Genomic DNA, 25,835 nt, shown 5'->3' with positions numbered 1-25,835 from the left:
AGAGCGAGAGAGGGAACACAAGCAGGGCAAGTGGGAGAGGGAGAAGCAGGCTTTCCGCGAAGCAGGAGCCCGAGGAGCCCGACGCGGGGCTCGATCCCAGGACCCCGGGATCATGACCTGAGCTGAAGGCAGACGCTTAAACACTGAGCCACCCAGGCGCCCCCCAAGATCGTACCTTTTTACCAAACATAAAAAACACCTACTTTTCTTTTGTTCTGTAGCTATAGAGCCATCATTCCAAATAAATAGCAGAGTGATTGAAATTTAGGAAAAGATATCCTGCCTAGAAGGAAAGCACCCATCAGCTAGTTTACCAAAATATTACAAAATATTGATTATATGGCTGTAAATTACATAGAATTGTAGGGTTACTCTTTCATCAGCTAACACCACTTATTCCACGCCCTCTCTTTGCATACTGGTTGGGCAATTGGCTTGTTGGTTCCTTATGAAGGAAAGTGTTACAGGAAAGGGGTGGGGAACTTCCATTCAAATGGTGTCCTTAGGGTTTCACGCTTATTTTTTCCTTCATATATCACTACACTTAGAAAACTAATTTAGGTCTTCTCTTATAGGCAAGAGACTATAATTTCTATTTCACTTGAATATTTCTCTAACTTAGTATGACACCTGAGATCCCCTTATGTTTATATATGGAGCTGTAATGATCTCTTTCTAGTCATTCATTCTAACAAACATTTGACACATACCATATGTGATAGATGCTGGTGATACCAAAAAGAAAAAAAAGACACCTACTCTGGTATTGAGAATTGCCCTCACAGAACTGGCAGTTTAAGAAAAGTCAACTTTTTTTGGCGGGGGGGTGGGCGGAGAGGCAGAGAGACAGAGAGAATCTTAAGCAGGCTTCACACCCAGCGTGGAACCTGATACAGGCCTCAGTCTCACAACCCTGAGATCACGACCAGAGCCCAGATCAAGAGTCGGACGCTTAAGCGACTGAGGCACCCAGGCGTCCTGAGAAGTCAACTTTTAAATAGTCGTGCTTAGAATAACATTTAGGGTGGCCTCATGAGTTAATATGTGATCTGGCCCTTGTCTGTCTCTTTGGGCCCTGTTTCTATTATTTTCTCTCCTATTCTATTCAAATAGGCCAAGAATGTGCCTTGGCACTAACTGTTGTCATTCACTGGAATGGCTCCTTCTTGTGAGTTATATCTTAGCTTAAGGGCTACCACCTTACAAGGCCTTCCCTGACCACCAAATTTAGAGTACCTCTGCCCTTCCCACCGTCTCTGTCACATCATTGTGTTTTGTTTTCATTATAGCATTATCACTAGCTACTGTTTTCTTGGGTGTGTGTGTGTGTTTGTCTTCCCAGAGGAAAGTTAAATTCTGGGAGACAAGGGATCTTGTCCTTCTGGAACACCACTGTTATCCCTAGTTTCTAGAACAGTGCCGGGCAGACAGACTAGGTACTCAATATATGTTTGTTAAATGAGTAAATGACATAAATAAGTACAAGTGTGATAAGTACTAAGAAGTGGTACAGAATGCTGTGGGAGCCTTTACCAGGAAACCTAAGCTAGTACAGAGTGATCCGGGCAAGGCTTTCTGAGTGTATTTGTCAGCATAAGGCTGACTAAAACATACATAATCTAGGAAATTAGTTTTTCTTTCGTGTAACAGCCTGAAGTAAATGTTCCAGGTTGAAGTGAGCATTCTTGGTGGGCAGGTGGCTCTGCTCTTACAGGATCATTCAGAGACAGTTCTTTCCATCTTATTGCTCTGTCATCCCTTGAGCATTGTTTCATGGTGGAAGCTGGGTCTCCATGGGTTTCTGCTGGTGGAAATGGAAAGGAACACAAAAAGCTAACCCACACATCACTCTGTCTGTTGGTGAGAGGGGCTGGTGAACATAGCCATGTGCCTGGGGTGAAGGAGAGAGTAGATTTTGATCCAAACCAACAGCCTATACCACACTGAAAAAAGTGAGGTTTAAATGGAGACTAACAGGATAAGTAGAAGTTAGAAAAAGAGAAGACTAGGAGGGGACAATGAAGTTCAGAGAGGGACTATTATGTGTGAAGGAACTAAGATGGGAGAAATAAGGCCTACTCTAGGAACCCAGAGAAATTTAGTGCTACTGGAAATTTAGAGATTTCGGACTTTATCTCAAGGTTTTAAGCAGAAGACAGATAAGCATTTTTAAAAGCTTCAGTTGTAAGGTAAAGAATGAGTTGGGAGAAGGGAGTTTAAAAAGGGGGCTTGAGAGTACCATTTGGGGGAAGCAAGTTAGGCTGTTGAAATAGTCCAGGATTGTCAGCAGGGGTGGAGAAAAATGGGTGGAGTGGAGAGATAGATGATGTTGTGGTGAAGGAGTTTTCTTCCCAAAACTACTCCTTGCTTTATTTTTACAGAATGTGTTTTCTTATTTACCTACTTTAATGATGTGAATATTCTTTATATATCAGCGTGCTGGAGAAGATGTATATCTGTGTACACATCAGCTGAGGACAAGTGCCAGAGGAAGCAATCAATATACAGTACTGATTTTAGGTTATTTAGGTCACCAATTGTTAAATTGTATCAAAGAGGCAAAGATGATGCTAAGCGAAAGCAGTAGGAATTTATTATTGATGTGGAAGATGGAAGTTACCTGAAGAGTAAGGGCAAAACACTGACAAATGATTACCTTGGTTGTCATAACCAACTGTTCCATTCATAGTTACAATATTTGAATCATTTGTAGTAGTATTACCTACCTATAGTGCCCATAATGTGGGGCACTCTGTAAATGTTTGATAGATGTGACCACGGCAGGGAGTGGGGAAGCCTTTAATTTGATTGTTTTTGAAAGCCTTAGGTTCTAGCAAGACTCAGTTCTCTTTAGCAATAAGTGCAAGTACTAGTAACCTTTTGCCTGTTAGTTCTAGTTCCCGATTAATGCATGCAGTGGCCAAATTTGTCAGTATATTTAGATGGAAAGTCAGGTTTGAAATGAAAAGACTAGTTTATTACTAGAGTCAAGAGGTGCAACATTTTCAGGAAGTCAGAAGTAACTTTTAATTTATTGGGAGCTGCTCTCCTGCTATTTGAGAATATTCTTAACAGAGTCTGATACATAGTAAGTTTTCCACAGATGTTAATTCTGTTCCATATTTTTGTTTGGGAGGCCTCACCCTAGGAAGAAAATTGCTTCCCCACTTTGCAAAGGCAGGTTTTATGGAACATAGTATCTTTATCTTATGTCTAGAAATGGCTGCTTTTAGCTGAATTTCAGGGTGTCATATAGATAAGAGTGTTGATTTTTCTTTTTCTTTTTTTAAAAATTTTATTTATTATTAGAGAACACGAGCAGCGGGGAGGGGCAAAAGGAGAGGGAGAAGCAGACTGCCCACTGAGCAGGGAGCCTGACATGGGGCTCAATCCCAGGACCTTGAGATCATGACCTGGGGGCAGATCCTTAACCAAATGAGCCACCCAGGTGCCCCAAGAGTGTTGATTTTTCCAGGCAGTTTTGATTTTGTATTTTCTTCTCACCTTGTGCTGGTTGAGGTCAGGATGAGTCTCAGCCATACTGGCATGAAACTGACTTAAGTACCACACACCCTTACTGTGGGGAAGGCCAGTGAAATTCTGGGTTTCTCTTTCCCTGTGGGTGGACTTAAAAGTTTGTCTTACTGAATAAGAATTGCATTCGTTTATATACTTAGAGAAAAATTCCTAGAACTTTGCATTTTGCAGTGCTTGCTGTGAAGATTTGAAACCATCAGTATCTGTTATTTTGTTTATTGGGTGAAAAGTTGTCCATAACATTACTCTGGTAAATGCAATATTTTAATGGGTGTCTAGTTATGAACATACTTTTAAAAATTTGGTATTATACTTCATGAATTCTTTTCAGTATTATTACTTTAAGCTTTCATATTCTTAGACATAGCTACAAACTGCAAATTTTGCATTCAGTTGTTTTATCAAATACTTTTAGGCACATAAAGGTTGTGCTCCTGTTTCTTGATAGATTGTTAAAATTAGTAGCTGAACAGATATGCAATGGAAAACAAATTTCAAAAATTTGCTTCCTTTCATTGTTCAAAAATTGGCTCAGTTTTATGATAGATGAGAAGTACTTTTGCATATATTTTAATAGGTAAATTTTGTAAAGGTACTACTTGGTTTCACATTTTTCTTTTAATTTGTTATTATGTCAGTGATATAGGCTGAACAAGAGGACTTGTAAATTTGTAGCCTTGGAGTTAAATTGCACTGGCTTTAGCTTTTAATTTACACTTTTTTCTCTTCAGGGTTCACATAAATTATGGAAACTCTTGTTTAAAGTAAATCCAGACCACATCTTAGAAATTGAAGGCTGGGGATTTGTTCTTCGTTCCAGCTGTCTAGTCCAGTGCAGATGGTTTTTAGTTGCATTCAGGCACAAAGAAATGTACACATTGCTTTTTTATGTTCTGTAACATCCTTTGTCACACTTCCTTCCTTTCTTGTTGTGCGTGTTTATTCTCTTATGACTAGTAAAATTATACTATGTGTAGTATAGGAGACTCCCCCTATATCTCAAAGACTGCACAGGTAAAAGGGAGGGACATTTGAAAAATAAAAGCAAGCATTTGAAAATCCTGCAGTTTGAGTGGTAGGGAGTAGATATAAGTTGGTAGGCAGGGGTCAAAAACATCCAACAAATACTGCATGTCTGAATATTGCCAGAGTCTCTGTGGTAGTTCCTGGTGATAAGCAAAGAACAAGACAGACAGATATGGTACCTATCATGGAACTTACACTGTAGCTGGAAATGTGAGTAACATTAAATAAATAATTTCGAGTTGTAAGGGAGAAACAAAGTGCACGGTGGGGGGGGGGGATGGTGGTAGTTGTGGGTGTGTGTGTGTGTGTGTGTGTGTGTGTGTGTGTATGTGAATGAATGGTTTTCCCAGAAGAAAATCTTCAACACATCAGAGGGCCTTCCAAGAACTGAAAAGGGCAGTATGGCTGGAATGGAGGAATCAAGGTGGGGAGATTTTGGAAGACAACAACCAGATTTTTGGAGAGCTTTTTAAGGCAGATTGAGGATTTTGGATTTTATCCACAAAGCAATGGAAAACCCTGGAGGCAGGGGGAAGAAGGTGGTTAAGAAAGAAAGAGCAGTCATCTGATTTGCATAGTTTAAAAACAAAGATCCCCAGAGTGCATTCAAGATTAGTTGGAGGCTACTGGCTACTGGCTCTTTGAACTAGATTGGTCCCAATGGCTGATTTTGAAATATACTTAGGAGGTAGAATTGGTAAGATTTGGTTATAGATTAGAGTAGTAAGGGAGGAGGAGGAGTCAGGACAATAATACTAAATGAATTCCAGGCACTGAGCACTTTACATATATTAAATAATTTAATTCTTAGAATAACCCCATGAGGTAGGTATTATTATTACCAGTTTATAGATGAGGAAACTGAGACTCATTGCCTCTCTGATTTTTGGCTTGAGATGTTGGGTATATATGGTGGTGTCATAATTGAGACAGAAGACTAGGGGTGGGGTGGAGGCTCATAAGTTTAATTTTGGACGTGTTAAATTTGAGATGTCGGCAAGATATCCAAATTGCAGTGTGGAGTGGTTATTTGGAAATAAGAATTTGGAGTTCAGGAGAGAGAAGTCTGGGGTAGAAGTAAAGATTTGAGAATCTTTTGCAGATGACTAATCCTGGGAAGGTAGTTATTGGGAAGGGGGAAAGTATGGATAAGAGAAGAAGAATTAATATAGAGCCCCCAGGCATCTGAGGGTTATATGGTTGAGAAGGGAGAAGATAAATAGGAAATGGCTTGTATGCTATGTCAGTTGTTTGAACTTTTTTCTGAAAGTATTAGCTTTGGGAGTCTTGGGGTTTATTGGGCTTGAGGTGTTTATGGGATATTCCGGGACAGAAAGCTGGGCTGTTCTACGCCCTTTCTCCATATTTTTCTAAGAGTAACTTCCTGTAGTTCTTCAGAAGATCCTCTCAATAGGCTCACATCATCTTGATTACTTTCTTCTGGTCATTTTATCAGTGGTCCTCTTTACAATGTAGTGGACAGAGCTAGACACTATTAAAATAGTTAACTGAGCAGAGTAGATAGCCTTCACTTTGTCCAGTACATTCTGGACACTATTTCTATGAATGTAGTTTTTTTTTTTTTGGATTTTATTTATTTATTTGACAGAGATAGAGAGAGAGAGCACAGATAGGCAGAGCAGAAGGCAGAGGGAGAGGGAGAAGCAGGCTTCCCATTGTGCAGGGAGCCCGATGTGGGGCTTGATCCCAGGACCCTGGGATCATGGCCTGAGCCTAAGGCAGCGCTTAACCGACTGAGCCACCCAGGCACCCCTCTATGAATGTAGTTTAAGATTGAATTAGCTTTTGGTGGGGGGGGGGGGAGCATTATTACATAATGTTTCTCTTACCAGCTGAAAGTGTTTTTCAAATACATGTGCTCCTCCTAGACCTTGTATTTCTTATCCTGGTGCTTTGTGCTAGTCATATTTTGGACTATGTAGGATTCTATATTTGTGTTAAGTTTCATCTGCTCGGTTTGTCTTGCAGTTTCTACCCTATTGTGGTCTTTTTGGACCTGTTACTTAGCAAAATATTGAGTATCCTGTCCAAATGATTCCTCTGTAAATTTTATAAGTGTGCCATCTATGTCTAAATTTAAATAATTGATCAAAAAGCTCATCAGGGCAGGAGTGAACACAGAGCTGTGGAATGAGCTCTGGGGCCAAAGAGCCTGGGTTTGAATTCCAGTGTTGCTACTTAATAGCTGTGCTATTTTGGGCAAGTTACTTTAACCACTCTGTATCTTAGTTTCCTCATCTGTAAAGTGGAAATAATGATAGTATCTTTTCCAAAGAGTTGTGGTGACAAATATTAAATGAGTAATGCATGTGAAGTGCTTAGACGACTACTTGACACATAGTAAGTGATCAGTCATCTAAGCTATTATTATTATTATGGTTATTATTTTATTAACCATAATAGATGTTCATGCTCTTTTAACAATATTACCTGTTGCTGAGTCTCAAAGAGTGATTAAGGGTGTGTGAGTAGACCAAAAAGTTGATCTTCTGTAATAGGAAACGTGTTTTGGAAAATGTATAAAATAAAACGCCAGCCAGATAGGTATATTTTACTTGTGGTTTTTCTAAACTAAAAGTTTTCTCATCTGTTAGTTGAGGGGTAGTGTAACATTGAGGGTCTAATTCTTCCTCTCTCTCAACGTAGGTATGGCATCACAGCTGCAGGTGTTTTCCCCCCCATCAGTGTCGTCGAGTGCCTTCTGCAGTGCGAAGAAACTGAAAATAGAGCCCTCCGGCTGGGATGTTTCTGGACAGAGCAGCAACGACAAATATTATACCCACAGCAAAACCCTCCCAGCCACACAAGGGCAAGCCAACTCCTCTCACCAGGTAGCAAATTTCAACATCCCTGCTTACGACCAGGGCCTCCTCCTCCCAGCTCCTGCAGTGGAGCATATTGTTGTAACAGCTGCTGATAGCTCGGCCAGTGCTGCTCCATCAACCTTCCAAAGCAGCCAGACCCTGACTCACAGAAACAACGTTTCTTTGCTTGAGCCATATCAAAAATGTGGATTGAAAAGAAAAAGTGAGGAAGTTGACAGCAACGGTAGCGTGCAAATCATAGAAGAACATCCCCCTCTCATGCTGCAAAACAGGACTGTGGTGGGTGCTGCTGCCACGACCACCACTGTGACCACAAAGAGTAGCAGTTCCAGCGGAGAAGGGGATTACCAGCTGGTCCAGCATGAGATCCTTTGCTCTATGACCAATAGCTATGAAGTGTTGGAGTTTCTAGGCCGGGGAACGTTTGGACAGGTGGCTAAGTGCTGGAAGCGGAGCACTAAGGAAATCGTGGCTATTAAAATCTTGAAGAACCACCCCTCCTATGCCAGACAGGGACAGATTGAAGTGAGCATCCTTTCTCGCCTAAGCAGTGAAAATGCTGATGAGTATAATTTTGTCCGTTCTTATGAGTGCTTTCAGCATAAGAATCACACCTGCCTTGTGTTTGAGATGCTGGAGCAGAACTTGTATGATTTTCTAAAGCAGAACAAGTTTAGCCCACTGCCACTCAAGTACATCAGACCAATCTTGCAGCAGGTGGCCACAGCCCTGATGAAGCTCAAGAGCCTTGGTCTGATTCACGCTGACCTTAAGCCTGAAAACATAATGCTGGTCGATCCAGTGCGCCAACCCTACCGAGTGAAGGTCATTGACTTTGGTTCTGCTAGTCACGTTTCCAAAGCTGTGTGCTCAACCTACTTACAGTCACGTTACTACAGGCAAGTGATAAATGCTAAAAAGCATATCTTAGACTAGAGATCTGTCTTTACATTTAACATATATTACATAGAGCTACATACAGAAAACAATGAATTTATTTACAGATTCCAAGGTAGAATAGGATAATATGTTTTACTTTATTCCTTGTCTGGCATTCCTATATGTAACATTATTTTATTTCTGAAGTTTTTATTTAAGATAGAAAAATTAATTCAGTTCAATTCTGAAGCTTGTTCCTAGTTGAATTATACTAGCATCTGGTTCCTTCTTTAGTACCATTATGCCTAATTTTCCATTTTAAAGAGTCTTTACAAATATAAAGATGTTTACTTATTTGTAATGAATTTGGGCATATGCTGCTACTTTTTCCAAGTTCCTTTCTTGGCAGGTAAAATGCTTTGGGAATAATTCCAGGTTTAACTCTAGCAACATTTCATTCTTTGACGTTTTCTTTCTTTTGTAATAGAATTGGATTTGATGATTGCTAAGGGCTCTTCCTGTTTTAACATCTCCATAATAGTTCTAACTTATTCAGTTATGACCTTATTTGGTTATCCTAGAATGTGCTTGACCTAAGTGCCTTATATTTTAGTGATTTATATTTCCAGATTGATACTTCTAACAAAGCTACCTTTTTAATATGTAATAATTATTGGGATAGTTCTTAAATGCTGGTATATTACAATGTTGTCTGTGCTATAACCAAGGAGATTTACTGAAAGAAAAGGGGCAAGTCTTCTTAAATGAGCTTTCATTGTTCAATACCTCATTTATTTACTTGTCTAGTTACTAATTCTAAGGAATCTGATACTTAATTTTAATGATCATTAAATACAAATTGTCCACTCACCCAATCAAGAAGTGAAACAATAAACAAAAAAAAATAGGTAATCCACAATACGTGTTTATCAGGAGATATGTCTAATCTGTCAGAAGCCTCTATTAAATTTTGAGTAAATAGAAAGTCTGAGCTTAGAATTCCATATATTATGTGTGAAAATAATAGAAGGGTATTTTAACCTGTACAAGATTCACATGTGCCATCTACATATTTTTTCTAATTGTGTAAAATCTGCCTAACATGAAGTTTACCATTTTAACCATTTTTAAATGTACCATTCAGTGTCATTAAGTACATTCATAGTGTTGTATAACCATCACCACTATTTCTAAATTTTTTTCATCACCCAAAACAGAAGCTCTGTAACCATTAAGCAATAACTCCACCTTTCCCCCTACCCCTGGTAACTTCTGTTTGACTTTGTGTCTCTATGAATTTGCCTATTCTAGATACTGCGTGTAAGTGGAATTATGCAATATTTGTCCCTTTGTGTCTGGCTTATTTCACTTAGCATAATGTTTTCAAGATTAATCCATACTATAAAATGTATCAGACTTTCATTCCTTTTCATGACTAAATAATATTCCAGTGCATGCATGTGCTACATTTTGTTTATCCATTCCCTTGGGTTTCCACATTTTTGGCTATTAGGAATAATGCTGCAAAGAACATTAGTGTTCAAGAGTTTAAGTCCCTGTTTTCAATTCTTTTGGGTATATAGCTAAAAGTAGAATTGCTGGATCATATGGTAATTCTGTGTTTAACTTTTTGAGGAACCACCAAATTGTTTTCCACTAGCAATGCATGAGGATTCCAGTTTCTCCACCTCCTCATCAACACTTGTTTTTGTTTTTTTGAAGTTGGGGGGATAATAGCCATCCTTCTGTGTGTGAAATGGTATTCATGGGGTTTTATTTGCATTTTGCTAATGATTAGTGATGTTGAGCATCTTTTCATTTGTTTGTCAGACATCTGTGTATCTTTGGAGAAATGTCTGTTTAAATCCTTTGTCCATTTTTGAATTGAATTGTTTTTTTGTGGCGTTGTAAGAGTTCTTTATATATTCTAGGTATTAATCCCTCAGCAGATAGATGATTTGCAAATATATCTTTCATTCCATGGGGTTGCCTTTTCACTTTGTCAATGGTATTTGCACAAAAGTTTTAAATTTTAATGAAGTTCAATTTGTTTTTTTTTGTTGCTTTTGCTTTTGGTGTTATATGTAAGAAATCATTGTCAAACCAATGTCATGAAACTTTTTCTGCTTTGCTTTCTTATAAGAGTTCTATAGTTTTTAGCTCTTATTTAAAAGAACATAAATATGACATAGATAGCTCTTGTATTTGGATCTTTGGTCTATTTTTAAGTTAATTTTTATATATGGTATAAGGTAGTGGTCCAGTTTCATTCTTCTGCCTGTGGATATTCAGTTTTTCTAGAACCATTTGCTTAAAAGACTATCTTTTCTCTATTGAAAGGTCTTGACATTTGTCATAATTCATTGACCATAAATACAAGGGTTTATTTCTTGGCTCTCTCTTCTGTTTCATTGGTCTATATGTCTGTCTTTATGCCAGTACCACACTGTCTTGATTACTTGTAGCTTGGTAGTAAGTTTTAAAATCAACAAGTGCGAGATTCTAGCTTTATTCTCTTTCAAGATTGTTTTGACTGTTTAGAGTCCCTTGAGATTCTGTATGAATTTTAGGATGGATTTTTTATTTCTGTAAAAAATGTCATTGGTTTTTGAAGGGATTGCTCTGAATCTGTAAATCATTTTAGGTAGTAATGACATCTTCACAACATTACGTCTTCCAATCCACTCTTCTCTGTTTTTCTCTTTTCCTTTTATAGTTTTGTAAAACTCTGATTATTTCTTACTTGAGTGAGATGGAGTAAAGAGATTCCTATAGCCTTGGTTTCTCATTTCATGCTGCTCTAGGCAGTTTGGCTAATTTTGAGAATCTTACCTTCATTTAGTTATTCACAACTTGGAAGATTTAGGTTCCAAGTACTTTTTCTTTTAGTATTCTCCTTTGAGCAATCCCACCACCACCCACTCAGGTATATATACAGAAACACTCTACAGGTGCACTTAAGAGCTCAGTTCTGCATCTCGTTTGGAGCATTGGGGAGGTAGGAGGGAGGGCACTGCTGAGGGGTGTGGAGGCTGATCAGCTCTTGCTTCTTGATCTCTTCTCTAGTCAGTGCCTGCAGGTGTTCTTTAACTATCTGCCTTGTCTTGTGGTAACGGAAGCAATGTTAAGATTGAAAAAGTGATAGAAATAACAATTATTTTGTGAAATAATTTTGATGGATTTTCTCTTAAAGGGTAAAGGAGATTTGGGGGGTAAATAGTTCCGGCTGCTTAGCTTTCTCTAATAAATAATTCATTCAAATAATTTTCATTGTTAGGTTGCTGATCTTTGCCCCTTTCCCTTTCCCTATCCTTTTGATGTATTTTTTTTTTAAGTTTTTTTTTTTTTTTTTAATTTATTTGAGAGAGAGAGAGAGCACGAGCAGCGGGGATAGAGAGCACGAGCAGCGGGGAGAGAGAGAAGCAGACTCCCTGCTGAGCAGGAAGCCCAGTGTGGGGCTCGATCCCAGGACCAAGGCAGATGCTTAACTGACTGAGCCACCCAGGCGCACCTTGATTCATTTTTTTTTTAAAGATTTTATTTATTTGAGAGAGAGGGAGAGCACATAGGGAGAGTGAGAGGGAGAAGCAGACTCCCTGCTGAGCAGAGAGCCTGGCATGGGGCTGGCATGGGGCTCGATCCCAGGACACTGAGATCATGACCTAAGCCAAAGGCAGACGCTTAACTGACTGAGCTACCCAGGTGCCCTATCCTTTTGATTTAATTTAAGACGTCATTTGAGTAATTCAATTATGTTTTGTTTTTATAGGAAATAAGATTTTCAGATTTTTAAGTCCATTGGTAATTACTCTTCAACAAATCATCCTGCAAATCCATTGCATTTAGTTCTTGACTAGAGGAGTAATTGTGAATGGAGCTCAGTTTACCCCTTAAAAACAGGAGTTCTTTCTGCATATTACTGAGTAATTAGTATGCATACTGAAGTTCAATGTCCAGGGCTTGACTACATTTAGGATTTTTTTTTCATTTAGGATTTAACATGAGTATTCTCTAGTGTCACAGTAATACTTGATAATGAACCTTAGGCCAATGGAATAGCAGCTCAGGCATTCCTTCTTTACCGTTAGTTTTATCCACAGTGGTCCTCTTTGTGTTGCTTTTAGAGTCTGTTAAGTCCTCACCCTGGTGCCTTTCAGAAAACCTCTGTGAAATCCCTCTGGCCAGTGAAGCATCCTGGCTCCAAAGCCAGACTTCCCCTTACCTTCCTTTTTAGTTTACATTGCTTCATCCTCTTGATAACATGCCAAAATATTATCAGTTGACATAAATTTTTGCCACCGTACTGTCTCTGTTGGTCATGGGCATGGCTAAATGCCTTAGGCAATGGAAATAATATACTTTATTTCCTGGCGCTATAAATGTAGATGTAGACTACTTCCAAAGAAGTTGCTGTCTTTGGGGTTTGAATTTAGGCACAAGGGTTTGCCGTGCTTACAAGCTCAGTGCTTTTCCATTCTGAACAAACTAGCTGGCTTTACTAAAGTTAAGATCACTATATTTGTTACGTATGGAAGGACAAGGGCTAGAGAAAGAAAGCATATTTTCAGTTTATCCTAGACCAATAAACACTATAGTTTCACCTAAGCCACAGATGCAGGAAGTTAGGCTTTATGTAACATCTCTGATCTGTAAGTTTGATGCCTCTGAGATGGGCAGGAAAAAACAAGAGTGTTCTTGACATTGAGCAGAGATTAATTTGTGCTGTTAAGTGATTCTAACTGCAGCTTGTTCCACGTTCTAATGAAATAACGCTTTATGACTTTGGAGGAATTTTTTAGTTTAAAGAGATTTGAGGGGCGCCTGGGTGGCTCAGTCGTTAAGTGTCTGCCTTCGGCTCAGGTCATGATCTCAGGGTCCTGGGATCGAGCCCCGCATCGGGCTCTCTGCTCCGTGGGGAGCCTGCTTCTCCCTCTCCCACTCCCCCTGCTTGTGTTCCCTCTACCGCTGTGTTCTCTGTCAAATAAAATCTTTAAAAAAAAAAAAAAAGATTTGAAGTTGGAAAATCAAAAGGCAAAGATTGCTATTTCTGCTACCTGGTTGTAGTCATTAGAGCCCGTTTAGTATTTGTTCATTAAGGATGGGATGTATTTTCAAAGAGGGGACCCACTATGTCCAAAGTACAATTAATGCCATTTTCCTGCAAAAGTGAATACTGCCAGTTTGTTTTTTTTCCCCCCTCTTCTCTTGTGCTTCTGTAGGTCATCTTTTTTAAATGTCCAGTTGTTAGAATGTCAAAGCTGGAAAGGGACCTAGAAGAGTAATTAACCTCACTCAGCCTCCCTATACAGATGAAGTAGAAGCAGAATTTTAGTGTTGAGAGTTTATATTGAGGGATTGAGAAATAATGGAGGCCAAGGGGAAAGATGATATAGTAATGAAGATAGTACCAAGAATTATATTCTGAATTCAGAGTTTAAAACATTCAGTCTTTAGAGATGAACCTGCTTTAAATGTTCTGTTCTGTTCTGTTCAGTAAAAGAAAATAACCTCAGTCTTTTTGCTTCTTAGAGTTTAGGTCAGTCAGCATTTCTAGTTTCTAATGATAGTGAAAAGCCCTCAATAGACTGAGCAACCTTATTTTATTTTTACTTTCATTGGTTTTTTTTCCTCCTTTGATACTCACCTTTTTGTATGGTAGATGTAGTAGAGTTACTGTTTTAAGTGAGTTTTTGCTGCAAATCCTTATCTGCTTTCGTTACTCCAGAAGCAGAGTGAAACCAAATGGAAAAACTGATTCCAGCTAGTCTTTAGGGGTTTTTTTGTCTAATGGGGCTTGGGGGCTGGAATTAGTGTTTTTCTTAATTTCTCTGAAACTTTAAGCTTTGGAAGCCTAACAATTATCACATATTATTGCTACCTTTTTAAAGAAGTAAGTTATTGGGTGGCCTCCCCCTCCCTATGACCTACCTTTGGATTTTAAAATGTCTTCCTGGTATAGTGGGAATGGCAAAATCAAATCTGTTGCTCTTCAATTGATGCTTAGGAATGTTCTAAGCCCAGTTTTTATTTTGGCACAAAGCCATTTGCATTCTCCCTGCCAGCTATTTTTGGCACTGTCATGAACTTGGAAATTAATGATTCTGCTCACTGAAAGTAAAAATTTTGTCCCTTTTCAATTTTAGAAAAGCTTTTATGTTTCTGGATACTCTTACGCTCTAGTTTATTAATGCTATTAAACTTGTGCCATCTTAAAAACATGCTGCAGTGGTTGGGATTTAATTAAACTCTGAAACTCCATCAGTAATATGTGGCTCTAGCCACCTGCAACAGGAATATCCCTTTTGAAGTTTGTTTCTTTGGCTAACAAAACCACAGTTCACATCAATTAGTATAAAAATTGGTGATATTAGTCCTTCCACTGACAGCTGTCAAATAGTGAAAGTCTCAGCAGGCCTGGATCATTCTTCTGCTATTTCTGTACTAGGATCAGGAAAGCCTTTAGATCCTATGAAGTCGGGGCGCCTGGGTGGCTCAGTCGTTAGGCATCTGCCTTTGGCTCAGGTCATGATCCCAGGGTCCTGGGATCGAGCCCCACATCAGGCTCCCTGCTCTGCGGGAAGCCTGCTTCTCCCTCTCCCACTCCCCCTGCTTGTGTTCCCTCTCTCGCTGTGTCTCTCTCTGTCAAATAAATAAAATCTTTAAAAAAAAAAAAAAGATCCTATGAAGTCCTCTAATTTACCTTATTTTCTAAGGGCTACTTACTTAGAAAATTACTTGGGGGAGGATATTCTTATTTAGAGAAAAATCTTTATACACTCCCTGCTCAATCCTGCCTGCCCCAGAGCAACAATGTGCACATAATACCTCAAATTTGGACAAACTTAGGCACTCCATGAGGGGTGACAGCCCATTAGAGGGCTCCTTGGGGAGAGAAATCTGCCGAGGGGTCTGGATCTGGTGTGCCCTTACAGATTCCAATTCTGTGACTTGTAAGAAGGAAGGAAATTGTCTGGAGATGATGATAAAATGTTTACGAGCTCAGCCCTTAGATCCAGATTGCTTGCGCTCCATCATTCAGTAATTGTGTGGCCTTGGGTGAGTTACTTAACTTCTCATCTGTAAAATGGAAAGGATACTTTATTACATAGCATCTAAAATACCATTGATTAAAAGATGAAACATTTATGTTTCATAATAAGAAAGTAAAATCACTGCCGTTAAGCTAAAAAACATCATCATTTGCAAGAATCTTCTTGACTTTAGAGTGTTAAAATATGAAAAAAAAAAACCCATGCATCTTAAAGTGATGACTTGGGGGCACCTGGGTGGCTCAGTCGGTTAAGCGTCCGACTCGATCTCAGCTCAGGTCTTGATCTCAGGGTTGTGAGTTCAAGCCCCGCACTGGGCTCCATGCAGGGCATGGAGTCTACTTAAAAAAAAAAAAAAAAAGAATTGATGGCTTAACAGTAGTAATATCTACATTCGTAGGATTGTTGTAAGGGGTAAGTGACCACATTTGTAAAGAACTTAGAACAGTGCGTGGCACAGAGTAAGCACTATATAAGTGTCATCTTTTATTATTATCAATATTAGTAATGCCTGTTATTATTTATCTTCCCCCTTTTAAACCCATTTAGCTCATAATTTTAGTCACGGTTTGAAAAATGCCATGTACCACCATGCCAAATAGATTTATATAGGTGGATATATACAACTTTTACTTACTTGGAGACAGTACGGTACAACTCTGGAACCAGATTGCCAGGGTTCAAATTCTAGCCCTTCCACTTATTAACTGTGATTTTGGGCAAATTACTTACTCTGTTTACCTCAGTTTCCTCTATAAGTGAGGATAATTATACCTTGGATATGTGTGTGTATGTATATGTCTCTCTCTCTCTATATATAAAGCTTTTAGTTTATGGTATTATCTTAGTCTTCTCTTTAAGGCCCCCTAGGGTTAGGTTTCTCACTGGGAACATTAATGGAAGTGAATATTTCTATAGTGCTTTCGATCACTATATCTCTGGGAAGGCATTTCTGTTACCAAGGGGTACTTATTGATCAGGTCATTTAATTGATTTTTCTATAATTAAAAAGGTGCTAAGAATAAAAAGAATAAATGTGTGATCCCTTATCTGTGATTTCAAAATTCAGATTTCAAAATTAAAGAACTTTTTCTAAGTTTGGTTTAAGCTCATTTATTGGCAAAATCTGTCTTGAACCAATGTAAGGCTATTTAAAGTCTTTATTTAGCCAACTTAGTATGACTGTTCATTTGTTTCATTGTGGAAATATCAATGTGTCCGATTATGGGGTGCTTCCCTAATAAACTCCATTGGGATTACTGCGCAATATGTAGTTTTATGCATGGTGATACCTTTCTGAAATTCAAAAAAATTTTCAATTCCAAAACACATCTGTCCCCAAATGATGGATTTTATATCTAAGATAGTTTTCAGTTTCTTTAAATCAATATGTACAATGAGCTAATACTAAAACAGGACTTAGTCAATAGTTAATTTCCCTGAATAACGTTTGTTTTTGAATTTGCTATTTTTGTTTTTGCTAGAGCCCCTGAAATTATTCTTGGATTACCATTTTGTGAAGCTATTGATATGTGGTCATTGGGCTGTGTGATAGCTGAGCTGTTCCTGGGATGGCCTCTTTACCCTGGTGCTTCAGAATATGATCAGGTAAGAGTATATATTGGGATGGAAATAGAATGCAAGTATTTACTAGTGGAATAGATTCTAGAGGAAGAGAAGTACTTACTAGTGAAGCATTTAGATATTAGGGAAAAAGTAGTCCAATTAGAAAGGATATTTTTTAAAGACTAGAATTTTCTCTACCTATTTCTTAGTCTGATATTATGTTTGCAATTCAACAATTTAAAAAGGTTTTTATTTCATATTACCTTAGATTGGTACTTTTCCAGATCTGTCATGCTTTATTAGAGACTGACTTTGGTTAACAAATGTGTCTTGTGAGTTTTTAAGATATGAAAGTAAAGAAGGATGAGGAATTGGAATTTTAAGAGTGAACTTTGTCTCATTCAGAGCTGTTACTTCTTCTTATACATGACATATACTGAAATAAGTACTTTCTGCATACTGAAACACATTGGGCCCTGGAAGCTGTGATGTATACTGGGTTTCTGTAAAATAGGATTTAGGAGGGAAATCATATGAGTTGAGAAGTATTGTAATAGAAGATGGTCTATGTCTCAAAACAGAGAAGCTTTACAGGATATGCTACAGTTTCCCAAGGAGCTGGTCCTGAGGGAAAAGGTTTTGCCATGGACATAAATTGTGAATTCTTATTTCTTGTTCTTAAAAAAAAAAAAAAAAAAAGGTTCTAATCACTATGCTGTATTATGGGCATAGACTGTTTGATTCCACTAGTGTATCCTCAGCTCCTGACATTATGTCTGACACATAGTAGGTACATGAGGATATTTTGTTTTTTGTTTTTAAAGAGAGAAATGGTTATCTGGAATTATTAAAAGGAAAAAAGAGTAAACAGTATTTTCCCCTATTCAACTTAGAATTTTGATTCCTTGATCCATTTTTAGGTCCACCTTCCAAAAATTTGACTCTTTGGGCATGTCTTTGATTGAAACAAAAAATGAGTTGCTCATGTGATAAGTAACTGGTCACCTTGAGCTTTGTAATTTAGCCTTCCTTCTACCTCGTGAGAGAGAAGCCAGTTTTCTTATTTTACAATGACAAAAAAGTGTGAGGGAGATTAAATGATGCAAAAACACAGTTGGTTGAACTAAGCCACTGATTCTCATTTTTGGGTCATAGACCCTTTTGAGAATCTGATGAAGGATGGGTATGGATCTTTTCAGAAAAATTTATGTACAGTGTTTTGAGTACAAATTTAGGGGATTCATGGATCCCTAATTAAGAAACCTTGCTCTGAGCAGTTACAGCCCCCCAAGTGCCATTCCTAGGCCAACCTTCAACCTTTGTAAACAGATTGGTATTGTAAATTTCCCTAGGAAGTGGAAACAAATGAAATTAGGTTTAGAAGCTAAGGTACAACTGGGGTTTTTTAAAATAAAGAAATGATCTGATAGTTTTGAGAGATTTTGCCTAGTACATAGATGTGAAACTGTGGGTGGTAGGAGGAAGTCGTTTTTCCCATGCTGAATAAATAGGATACTGCTGTTGTAGAGCAGGATTGTGGATAGGTTATCTTGGTGCATCTCTGGTTATACACAAAGATTTCTGTTGCAGGATCTCTGTTCTTATAGTCAAGTTTCTTTAAAACAACTTATACTGAGATATAATTCGTATACCATATAATTCAGCCATTTAAAGTGTACAACTCCATGATTTTTAGTATGTTCACAGGGCTGTAAACCCATCACCATGGTCAGTTTTAAAACATTTTCATCTCTCTGTAATGAAACCCTGTACCTCATTAGCAGTCAATGCCCATTCCCCCCAGCCCCTACCTCCCCCCACCCCTGGCAACCACTAATCTACTTTCTGTCTCTATAGATTTGCCTATTGTAGTTTATCATATTTATCACATACAGTGTGTGGTTTTCGGGGCAACTGGGTGGCTCAGTTGTTAAGTGTCTGCCTTCGGCTAAGGTCATGATCCCAGGGTCCTGGGATCGAGCCCCGCATCAGGGTCCTGGAATCGAGCCCCGCATCAGGCTCCCTGCTCGGCGGGGGGCCTGCTTCTCCCTCTCCCTCTGCCTCTTCCACTGCTCATGCTCTCCTGCTCTCTCTTTCTGTCAAATAAATAAATAAAATCTTAAAAAAAAAACCAAAACAATGTGTGGTTTTCTGTGATGGGCTTAATTTACTTAGCATGTTTCTCATCCGTGCTGTAACCTATATCAGAACATCATTACTTTTTATGGCTGAATAATGTTCCATTGTATATATGTATACCACATTTTGTTTGTCCATTCATGTGTTGGTGGACACTGAGTTATCATCTTTTGGCTATTGTGAAAAATGGTGCTATGAACATTGGCATACAAGTGTTTAAGTTCCTGTTTTCAATTTTTGGGGGTATATAGCTAGAGGTAGAATTGCTGGGTCATATGGTAATTTTATGTTTAAACAAACTTTTTCACAGCGGTCACACCATTTTACATTCCTACCAGCAATATACAAGAGTTATAATTTCTCTACATCCTTGCCAACATTAGTTATTTTCTTTTTTACTTTCCTTTCTTTTTTTAAAAAAACAGCCACCATCCTTATGGGTGTGAAGTGATAATCTCATTGTGATTTTGATTTCCAGTCCTCTAACAATTAGTGATGTTGAGCATCGTTGTTTATGTGCTTACTGGATATCTGTATATCTTCTTTAGAAAAGTCGACTCAAGGGGCGCCTGGGTGGCTCAGTCGGTTGAGTGTCCAACTCTTGGTTTTGGCTCAGGTCGTGATCTTGAGGTCGTGAGATCAAGCGTGAGTCGGGTTCTGTGCTCAGTGGGAAATCTGCTTGAGATTCTCCCTCTCCCTCTCCCCCTCCCCCCTGCACACACGAATCTACCCCCCCCCCCCAAAATCAATCAATCGGTCAGTCTTTAGAGAAGTCTGTTCAAGTCCATTGCCCATTTTTGAATTGGGTTGTTGTTGAGTTGCAGGAGTTTGTATATATTCTGGTTATTAATCCCTAATCAGATACATAATTTGCAAAAACTTTCTCCCATTCCTTGGGGTTGCCTTTTCACTGTGTTGATAGCATTGTTTGCACAAAAGTTTTTAATTTTGATGAAGTCCAATTTGTTTGTTTTTCCTTTTGTTGCTTGTACTTGTGTATCATATCCAAGAAATTATTACCAAATCCAAAGTCATGAAGCATTTCTCCTATGTTTTCTTCTAAGATTTTTATAGTTTTATCTCTTGCAGTTAGGTCTTTGAGCCATTTTAAGTTGATTTTTCTACATAGAATAAAGCAAGGGTTCAATTTCATTATTTTGCATGTGGATATTCAATTTTTCCAACACCATTTGCTCTAAGACCGTTCTTTCCCTACCTTTCTTAGCATCCTTATGAAAAAATCAGTTGACCATAAATACAGTGATTTATTTGTGGACTGTAAGTTCTGTTCCATTGATCTATATATCTATCTTTATGCAGGTATCCCACTGTTTTGATTACTGTAGCGTTATGGTCAGTTTTGAAACCAGGAAGTGTGAGTCCTCTTTGTTCTTTTTCAAGATTGTTTTGGCTATTCCAGGGCCCTTAAGATTCCATATGAATTTTAGGGTGGGGTTTGTTTTTTTTTTTAATTTCTGCAAAATAATTACTGGTGGTTTTGTTTTGTTTAAATAGTTGAGTGCATTGAATATTGTCTTCCAATCCCATAAATGTGACCAGATTTTTTAGGTTTTCTTTAGCTGCATTATGTAATTTTCAGAGTACAAGTTTTACATTTCTCTTATTAAATTCATTTCTAAGTATTCTATTTTTTGATGCTGTGGTGAATGGAATTATTTTCTTAATTTTATTTTCAGATTATTCATTGATAATGTATAGAAATACAGTGAGTTTTGTAATTGATCTTTTATTCTGCAACCTTTTTGAGCTCTTTTTATAGTAGTTTTCTTTCTTCTTTTTTAAGGTTCTTTTATTTATTTACTTTTTTATTAAGTAATCTCTATGTCCAGTGTAGGGCTTGAACTCATGACCCCAAGATCAAGAGCTGGGGATACAGTGCTGCATAAGACATTGTACTTGCCCTCATGGAAGCTATAGTTTGGTGATGGGAAACAGATACTAAGTAAATAATTATGTAATACTTTTATACATAATATATAAATTATATACATAATATATAATAATTATATAATATGATTGAGATCTCCAGTTCTTTTACAAAGTAATTTTTACAAAACACAAATTTGATCATGCTACTTACCTGCTCTTCAGTGGTTTTTTAATACTTTTAGAATGAAGGGCTAAATTCTTAATATGGCCACTGAGCCCCTACATAGGTTGTCCTTCCCCTTTTTCTCCCCCTCTCTAGATTGATCTTATACCATTTCTTCTTGCTTTTCATGCTCTAGCACATTGGCATCATTTCAGCACTGGTTAAGAATATGCTTCCTTCCAGCAAAGGCCCCTTGTACATACTGTTCTCATAGTTTGGAATGCTTCTATACCACCCATTCATTTCATCTAGTCAGTGCCTACTCATTTATTAGCTCAAGTGTTACTTTCTCAAGGAGCTTTCCCTTACCAGTCCCCAGTCTAGCTCGGTTCATTTGCTAGGTATTTTTATAAAAGCCTGTTTCTTTTTTTCAGAATGCCAATTCAGTTTGAATATTCAGTGTCTGTCTTCCTCACTTGACTGCAAGGTTTATGAGAGCAGGAACCATGTCTATTTTTAAAACACCAGTGCCTGGCTCAATAAGTACTTACTAAAAGAATGAATGAATATATGTGCTATATATAGTTCTATTCCACATGATAAACTTAGGGATATAGAGGAGGATATATACTGTATTTTGTCATATTTAAGACACTATTGATTGAAAGATACACCAATTTTCTGTACCTGTAAGAAAGAATGCTGCCAATTAAACCATGTAGTTACCAGTTGTAGGACATACCTTGATTTCAAAGATGTTAGTGTGAAAAAATGTGCCTCTTAGGATCAGTGAAATGTAATTTTTTTAAAAGTGAGATTATTTAATTTGTACTCTGTTTTTCTACTTAGTATATTGTGAAATATCTTTATGTGTCATTAACTATACTTCTCTGTCATTTTATTTATTTTACTTATTTTGAGAGCATGAGTGTGCACGTGTGAGCAAGCAGGGTGGGGAGGGGCAGAGGGATAGGGAGAGAGAGAATCTTAAGCAGGCTCCACGCCTAGCGCATCTAGTCCCAACGTGGGACTCGATCTCAAGACCCTGAGATCATGACCTGAGCTGAAATCAAGAGTCAGAGGCCTAACTGTCTGAGCCACCTAGGTGCCCCTCTACTCTATTGTTTTAAATGTCTGGGTAGTATTTTATTGCAGAAATTTTATTCTGGATTTTAAAAAATATTTCACCATTTTTGTACGCAAAAAAAGTTCACATTAAAAATGTTCTTATCTACATTAAATTTTTTTTCTCTTTTGTTCTTGCTGTATTGGCTTCCGTTATGTAGCTCCCGCAGATTCAAGAGTAATATCCTGCTGTTATCTGAAATTGTCTCGTGATAGCAGGCCAGATTTGGCCTATAGGCCATAGTTTGCTGATCTCTGCTTTACACTGTTAAAAAATTAGTGAGGATCCCAAAGAGCTCTGTTTGTATAGCTTATATCTATTAGTATATACTGCATTAGAAATTAAAACGGGGCACACCTGGGTGGCTTTCGGTTAAGCATGGTAGTCTTGATTTTGGCTCAGGTCATCATCTCAGGGTTGTGAGATCGAGCCCTGCTTCAGGCTCCACACTTAGCACTGAGTCAGCTTGAGATTCTGTCTCTCCTCTCTCCCCCTTGCCCTCTGCCCCTACTCCGGCTTACACACGTACTCTCCCTCTCAAATAAGTAAGTAAGTAAATAAAATCTTAAAAAAAATAATAAAATAAAAAGTGTAACTTATAAAAAAAAGACATTAAAACTGAAGTTTTTAGCGGGAGAGGGAGGAAGTAAGATTTATTTCCTGGCTTACAAGTTTCTCTCTAATATTATCTTAAGTACAGCCATTCAAATATGGAAGAGGTGGTAAAAAAAAATTGCCTCTTGTATCACTCTGAGTAGTGGAGAGAAAAGCAAATCACCTCTTCTTTTGCTTTTTTGGGTCATTAGAATTGTGGAAGCAAACAAATGTTGAGCAATAAAAGTGGGAAATTTTTAAAACACAACTATATACAAGCACATGTTTCATTAGCCATCAGAGCAATGACATCATCACACATCCTCTCTGGAAATCTCTACTGTATACCCATAAGGGAATGAAAAAGGCAGATAACTTCTGAGTATTATTTAAAAAATAATAAAAAGTTTTTGCTTTGTGGACTCCCTGAAAGGATCTTGGGGACCCCTTAGCGTCCCCAGACCAGACTTTGAGAACTGCTAGCTTAGTTCATAGTAGGTATTCAGTAAATGTTGATTGAATTATCACAGAGCCTGCCCCCTAGTGGTGAAGGGGTAGAGAAACTAAATTAAGTATTTAATTTTATGGTATGAGAGAAAAGCTCTATGGCAATTTAGAGTAGGGAGCTAGAGTAACCAAGCAAGAAAGAAGCTTATAAAAATATTTTCCTGATCTTTTAAATTTGATAATGTATCAGCAAATGAAACAGAAAAATCCTTGGTGATCCATGAGATAGTTGTTGGAAATTATTCTCTTCTGTCCTAAAAATCTCCTAAAGTTTTCTGAACTTTGTATCAGAGGTCTACAGAGAAGCAAAAATGGTTACACACACAGTTTTCAAAACTGAGTTTTCCTTGTAAATAACAGATACAGTAACATGGAAATAGCTGAATAAATATTTGGGAATTACCTGTGAGTGGGTTAGCATTTATATGTATTTACAGATAAATTTCATTTGTATTGATTTGGCTAGAACTAATAATATCTTAGTGTAAAAGTTTTTAATATTTTTTAGTATTTCATATTTCATATTAATAAAATATTAATATTGTAATATTTCCCCTTTCCACTCCAAATCAATGTTTTAATGGTTTTGATGTTTCAGATTCGTTACATTTCACAAACACAAGGCCTGCCCGCCGAATATCTTCTCAGTGCTGGGACAAAAACAACCAGGTTTTTCAACAGAGATCCTAATTTGGGGTATCCGCTGTGGAGGCTTAAGGTCTGTCTCCCCTACTATACTACCCATTCCTGTACTCTTCACTCCCAACTTTTTAGTTATTAAATTCTTGAGGTAGAAGAAGGAAAGGGGGTGGTGGTGGTGGCAGTGTATGTTTGCAGGAAGAAGTACTTGGAAAAATTATTTAATTGTACCCCTTTGACCTGATCCTTAGCTAAAAAAATAAACACCATTCAGTTGTCTGAGGTTATTTTGTATATTTGAACCAGCAGCTGAGAAGGGGGTATGGAAAATAGTGCTCACCATTAAGTCACAGGAAGAACTAGAGTAACTTAGCTAGGACTGTTGTTTAGAGAATTCTCAATAAATATGAGAAAATAACATAAATTTCTAACTCCCCATGTTAAGGCCTTATATATTTTCATGAAACAAATGCCTGCTTTTTACTTCTGAGCCTACTCCTTTAACTTGAGAGATCTCTGACTAATTTGAGTAACCTTGTGAATCTCTGCCCCTGAACCTGTTTAATAGTTAGCATTTGAAATATCATTTCATATGAAAGTAGCTTTAAGAGAAAAATGGTAATATCCCCTCTTACATGACATCCTTCAAGAACTGTGTTAGATCACTGTTTCCACATTTAATTTAGCACTATTAAAAGGGTGGCCAGATATCCAGGTCCCGCCCATCCACCAGAAGATTTTCTGGCTGTAAATTACTTTCATGTTTGCCATTTCTGATTGGCAAGGTGACAACACTTGTTTCTTTGTATTTTTGGCTTTAATTTAGAACAAAACGTTGAAAATAACATACAGATGGAATTTTTTTTTTTAATCTATATTTTATAGACACCGGAAGAACATGAATTGGAGACTGGAATCAAATCAAAAGAAGCTCGAAAGTACATTTTTAATTGTTTAGATGACATGGCTCAGGTGAGTATAGAAGGTTTCAGGAAGCCAGGTATTTATATATCTCTTAATCAGAGAGACATTTCCATTGATTAGTTATATTAAAAATAGATTCAATCTGTTATCTTCTATATGTTTTCATTTTTTAGAGATAAAAGTTCATTAGTATTCTGCCGTGTATTAAAGGAACATTTGAATCCTAACCAAGGATACTTTTAGAATTTTGTGTTTCTCCCTTGCTTTTTGCTTAACTGGTCTTTTTGTCTGTCAGTATTTTGAAATACTATTTTTGAAGATTTCTTTACTGTCCATTTTCTCTGCTAAATAAATACTTAAGAGCTAACATTAATTGAGTGCATATTGTGTTCCAAACTCTGCTTAAACACTTTATACTTATTATGTCATTTAATCTTTTCAACAATAGAAATTTTTATATTTAAGTAATAATAATTGCTTTCACTTGTTCGTCCAAATTTTGAATGAAAAGACTCATTCAGCTTTATTCTACCAACACACTCTACCAAACTGAAGGTTTTATTTAGACAGCATAAGAAGAGTTTCCACTTGTGAAAATGATTTTTCTGTAATAAAAAGAATTTCCTCAGGTTTTTCTCTTGAGATCTATTATCTATCTATCTATCTATTATTCATATGCGTAGTATCAGCATTAAAGGTTAAGTCATGAAGTATAATATTTCTAAATTTTCCTTGGAAGGTGAATATGTCCACAGACTTGGAGGGAACGGATATGTTGGCAGAGAAGGCGGATCGAAGAGAATACATTGATCTGTTAAAAAAAATGCTAACAATTGATGCAGATAAGAGAATTACTCCTCTGAAAACTCTTAACCATCAGTTTGTGACAATGACCCACCTTCTGGATTTTCCACATAGCAATCAGTGAGTATGGTCTGGGGCATTTGCCA

General features: G+C 37.6%; 1 protein-coding gene across 7 annotated transcripts in view; it reads left to right on the top strand.

The window, feature by feature from the left end:
* The window catches only part of HIPK1 (homeodomain interacting protein kinase 1), a 49,209-nt gene that overhangs the window by 3,030 nt on the left and 20,344 nt on the right, over positions 1 to 25,835 (top strand). For 6 of the 7 annotated variants that reach the window (XR_013447974.1, XM_036088461.2, XM_078072577.1 and 3 more), the window contains 5 exons: positions 7,231 to 8,308; positions 16,822 to 16,945; positions 23,921 to 24,040; positions 24,847 to 24,933; positions 25,625 to 25,809. Coding sequence is in view for 6 of the 7 variants with exons in the window: in XM_036088461.2 (XP_035944354.1) it covers positions 7,233 to 8,308; positions 16,822 to 16,945; positions 23,921 to 24,040; positions 24,847 to 24,933; positions 25,625 to 25,809 (1,592 nt within the window). In the remaining variant the exon portion in view is untranslated. Of the gene's footprint in view, positions 1 to 4,553; positions 4,774 to 7,230; positions 8,309 to 16,821; positions 16,946 to 23,920; positions 24,041 to 24,846; positions 24,934 to 25,624; positions 25,810 to 25,835 lie in introns of those variants that run through there. The other variant, XM_078072576.1, reaches the window with a different exon arrangement.

The sequence above is a fragment of the Halichoerus grypus genome, chromosome 5, assembly GCF_964656455.1.
Source record: "Halichoerus grypus chromosome 5, mHalGry1.hap1.1, whole genome shotgun sequence".
In the NCBI taxonomy this organism is placed as follows: domain Eukaryota; kingdom Metazoa; phylum Chordata; class Mammalia; order Carnivora; family Phocidae; genus Halichoerus; species Halichoerus grypus.
This window is presented reverse-complemented; position numbering and strand designations above follow the sequence as displayed.